General features: G+C 40.2%; 1 protein-coding gene across 1 annotated transcript; it reads left to right on the top strand.

Annotated features, from left to right (window-relative positions):
- Window positions 1-626: 626 nt before the first annotated feature.
- On the top strand, window positions 627-3336 carry LOC137746047 (protein PSK SIMULATOR 1-like). The gene is made up of 2 exons (XM_068486099.1): window positions 627-849; window positions 1215-3336. The coding sequence occupies exon 2, from the start codon at window positions 1278-1280 to the stop codon at window positions 2982-2984; it is 1707 nt and encodes a 568-aa protein (XP_068342200.1). The 5' UTR covers window positions 627-849; window positions 1215-1277; the 3' UTR covers window positions 2985-3336.
- The last annotated feature ends 1725 nt before the right edge of the window (window positions 3337-5061 follow it).

Genomic DNA, 5061 nt, shown 5'->3' with positions numbered 1-5061 from the left:
TCACATCGTCCAGGGGTGAGGATGATCTATGCCTTATATGTATATTCTCATCTCTACCTAGCACGATGCCTTTTGGGAGCTCACTGGCATCGGGTTCTGTACAAACTCTGAAGTTAAGCGAGAAAGGGGGCCAGAGCATTCATAGGATGGGCGACCCATTGGGAAGTTCTGCTCGCGTGAGTTTCCAGAAACAAAACCGTGAGGGCGTGGTCAGGGCCCAAAGTGGACAATATCGTGCTACGGTGGAGTCGAGCCCGGGATGTGGTGGGGGCCTGGGCTGAGATGTGACATAACACCATATTTCAATATTTTCAAATACTTTCAACCAATCTTTTATTATTATTCAAAATTAAAAATAAAATTATCTTGTTAGTAGTAATATTTTAATACTAATATTCTAGGCTATTCAATTTAGAAATAAAAGTACACTTAAGCAAGTACTGTTCACTAAAAATAATTACCGTCCATTTGAAGGAATTAAATTGCCTCTAGCGTACGGAGTATTTAAGTGTGGAATTGCTCTTACAAAAATAATACTAAAAATGGAAAAAATGGACCATTGGTGGTATTCCCCAAGGGAATCCTGTTTCTCACCTCGATTGGACCGGTCACGACTCGTTTCGGACTGTTTTCGACTTGAGCTTTGTCTCGCTTGTTTTTCTCCGCGTTGCGGGCGCGGCTATTTGTACGCAGGTCGCGCGTACGGTCAAAACCTACGCTCTCCCTCCCACTCCAACCCCCAAACCCCCAAACCTTCCTCCTCCTTCCTCTCTTTCTATAGCTCAGCTATGTTTGTTTAATTCTGCGCTTCAGATCAATGTCAAGCTTCCACCTTGTTCGAGTAAAACGGTGAGTGTTCTTCCTACTGTAACTGTATGTATGCACAGCGTTAGTACCAGTGTATATGCTTGTGTTAGTGTATTGTTGTTTGAATCTGTGAGGGCTGTTTGGTTGGTAAGAAAATGTTGTCATTCTTGTGTTTTGGACCCGGGAAATTATCAATTTCTTTATTTGATTTTTGGGTATTTAATGTCTTTCCGAGCAACCAAATGAAGGGTTAGAGCCATGTGTATGGTTTTACTATTGAGCTAAGATATATTTTGGGACTTAGGGTTAATTCCATGAAATTCCTGTGTTTTTTCGGGGGTCAAGAAATTGTGATTTTGTTTTTTGTTTAACAATATAATATAGTTGTACTTCTTGTTCTGTGACAGGAAAGGGATCTACTGAGGTTTCTGTTTAGGGTTAGTTTCGCACTTTGCGGTGTATGTGCTTAAATGGGGGGTGAGATAGTGTCTGGGTCCTGGTTTGGTAGTTTGAGGTTCTCATGGAGTCGTTTGGCGGAGGCTGACAAGCCGGTGATTGGAATTCTGGCATTTAAAATTGCGGGGTTGATGTTAAAGATGGTTAATTTATGGAATAGTGTGAGTGAGAATGAGATGCTTAGGTTGAGGGAAGAGATTGTTAACTTGATTGGGGTCAGAAGGCTCGTGTCTGACAACGATGATTACTTGATGGAACTTGCACTGAATGAGATAATTGAGGATTTGGGATATCTGGCAATGTCTGTCGTCAGGCTTGGGAAGAAGTGCACTGACCCTGTGTATCACCGTTTTGAAGAAATTTTCGAGGACCCTGTCGAGAATGGTTTTCAGTGGCTTGGATGGGCTTACAGGTGGAGCAAAATGGAGAGGAAAGTGAAGAAAATGGAGAAATTTGTTGAAGTTACAATGCAATTATCGCAGGAGCTGGAAGTGCTGGCAGAGCTTGAGCAAACTCTGAGGAGAATGCGTGCTAATCCTGAAGTAAATCGGGTAAAATTGCTTGAGTTTCAACAGAAGGTAATGTGGCGGCGTCAAGTAGTGAAAATTTTACAAGATATATCTCCATGGAGTAGAACGTATGATTACATTGTCCGACTTTTGGCAAGATCCCTTTTCACAATGTTAGAGAGGATAAAGCTGGTCTTTGGATTTAATCAAATGGCTTTGGGAGAGGGAATGGATAGCTCTGAAGTTATCAATTCTGTTTGTCTTTCCCACAGTCATTCATTTTCTGCTCTTATGCACTCTTCCGTTCATCCATCTGATGGTAATCCATGTGGGTTATATTCTGAACCTCTTGGGAGGTCGCTTACAAAGCCGAGGTTTAATGCTGGCAAGAATAGAACAAACAAGCAGTGGCAAACTCATCACCAGTCATCCATCCACCATGGAAGTTTTTCCCAACTAAAAGCCAAACGGTTTGCTCATGTTCGGCCTTTTAAAGAATGTATGACGGGTGGAAGCAATTCTCCTGTTCTTGAGAGCTGCAAGCCAGATATGGGTGGTTCTATGAGTTTGAGAAGTACCAGTATCAAACATTTTGATGACTTAAAGTACACACATATGGGATCTCAATCTTTCAGCCACGGCATCTATTCTAAACTGTCCCTGTTCAGTTCAAAATGCACACTATTAAATGCTCCACCTTCTACCCTTGGCGATGCTGCTCTAGCTCTCCATTACGCATATGTGATAGTTTTGATTGAAAAGATAGCTTCATCACCTCACTTGATCAGCCTTGATGAAAGATCTAATCTTTACAATATGTTGACCACAACCATAAGAGCTGCTCTGAGAGCTAGACTAAAGTCATATGCCAAAACTATGGGCTCATCTGTGTATAATCCTGCCCTTGCAGGCGAGTGGAATCGAGCAATGGAGCAGATCTTGGGATGGCTTGCTCCACTCGCCCATAACATGATACGGTGGCATTCTGACCACAATATTGTGAAGCAGCAGAAAGTTTCCAAGACAAATGTGCTTCTGGTCCAGACCCTCTACTTTGCAAGTCAGGCTAAAACTGAAGATGCAATTACAGAGCTTCTCATTGGTCTGAACTATATGTGCATGGTTGATGAACTTAATAGGAAGGCTATGCGAGATGCTGGTGGCAGCCGGCCATACGATGATTATATGCTCAAGCAGGATGAAATTGCTTAACAAATTCTGCAGATGGCATTAGCGGATTTTGGACTTGCACAGGTCTATAAGATGGAGATGTTCATCAATAAAGTGGTTTAAAGAAGCATGAGTTACTAGACAACACTTCCAAGAAGTAGTTATAAGTGATCGGAAATCGAATTACTCCACTCTTGAGATGTTTAACGCATCAAATTAACACGTTTAGCTTCTGTTTTGCTGTTTACTTTTTCTTCTTGGAACTCAAAGATTCTTTCATTTGTTCATATGTTGGATGAATTGGGGGCCTACGGTCAGTTTCTTGTAAAGCTTATCTTGTAATACGAAACTCTGTGGCATCACGGATAGGTATATTTGCACTGATCTTTTGACATGTCCGTAGCTACCTTCATTTAATCAGATTGATTGCTTCTTTTTAGTTATTTTCTCCTCTTTGTCCTCTGCTTTTCGAAAGGGGACATATCGCTGCACTCCCTTTTGACCTCTTGCACTCCTAATTTTATCCATTGATACTCATTTGATCTATTCAATCTAGTGACTACAAAAAAAGGGAGTCAAAGAGGTGAAAAGACAGAAATCACTCCTCTCTTGGTAATAGTATCAATGAATTATGTTCTTCGTATATATCAATGGTCAGAAAATTGTCTGTGTTGATCATGTTGTCCCTATTGTTTGGGCCCTTATAATACCAACTACATGGAAAAATCCAAATGATTAACTTTTTCTTATGTAAATTTTTAATCAAAAACCATGCTTGATCAATCAATTGATCTCCTTTTTCTACACAATGTTTCTTTAATATTACCATACAACATACTTCTTTAAGACTTCCCCCCCTCCCCAACTAATATCTTTCACACATTTTGTAATACAACGTTGCTGTAGCACATAAGTTGAGCAACAATTTGACATAACACTATTAGCATTAACGTTCGAATCATCAAATTCATTCACCAAATTTGTTTACAAATAAGGTGGGCAATGCTTGCGTTAGTATTTTGAGTAATTTGAATCAATCAAACACTGTCATGTTATTCAATGAATACATTTGACGTTCAGTACGATAGTTCAATATTAAACAAGTCGATTAAGATCACTCATTCAAGAACACCAAATTGTTGTCTAGCAACAATCATAGTTTCTCTAATAACATTTGCATCCCCAACTTCCTAGGCACTGCTAGCAATGGCTCAGATTTTGTCATTGTTATCCCCAACTTGTCCTTCCAATCCATAGTTTCTCTAGTAACATTTGCATCAAGTGACCAATCAAATTGTGAAGCAACATCCCCAATGTAAGATGCAGCATTCTATGAGCCAGAGGAACCTGCACACATTCTTCTTCCAACTCCAAATGGAATCAACTCATAATTCTACCCTTTATAATCAGTCTTTGAGCCTACGAACCTTTCAGGCTTAAACAACGTCGGCTCTTCAGGCCACACATCTGGATCTCTTCCAATTACATAAGCATTCACAAACACCTGTGCGTCTTTGGGTACAAAGTACCCCATGAAACTGGTGTCATGCATTACCTCTTCTTTGAGCGTACCATGAAGAAATGCATTACTAATGTCCAACTGATTGAGAAACCAATCATTTTGAACAACAAGAGTTAATAGAATTCGAATGGTCACTGGTTTGGCAACTGGACTGAAGGTGTTTATGAACTCAATACCTTCTTGTTGGTGAAATCCTTTGGGTACAAGGCGAGCCTTGAATCTGTCAATTGTACCATCAGGTTTTCTTTTTATCCGAAACACCCATTTATAGCCTACAATGTTTTGATGCGGAGAGGGAGATACTAAGGTCCAAGTACCTGTGTTTTTGAGAGCCTGAAAATCTTCGAGCATGGCTTGATTCCAGTGAGCATGCTTTGAGGCTTGTAGATAAGTGGTAGGCACAAAGTATCAATATCAATTGGATGTTTAGTGGTAGAGAGAGTTTTTGGTTTAAAGATACCTGCTTTAGACCTTGTACTCATGGGATGAGAGTTGGTAGAAATCAATTGTTGAATTAAAGATGAATAATCTGGCTGCAAAGGTAATGAATGAGATGCTGAGGATACTTGTGGAGAGAACTGAGATGGTACTTATGAA

This window comes from Pyrus communis, chromosome 9 (assembly GCF_963583255.1).
Source record: "Pyrus communis chromosome 9, drPyrComm1.1, whole genome shotgun sequence".
Taxonomy (NCBI): Eukaryota; Viridiplantae; Streptophyta; class Magnoliopsida; order Rosales; family Rosaceae; genus Pyrus; species Pyrus communis.
This window is presented reverse-complemented; position numbering and strand designations above follow the sequence as displayed.

Excerpts from the sequence above, each read along its gene's own strand:
- LOC137746047 (XM_068486099.1), top strand. The coding sequence starts at position 1,278 with ATGGGGGGTGAGATAGTGTCTGGGTCCTGGTTTGGTAGTTTGAGGTTC.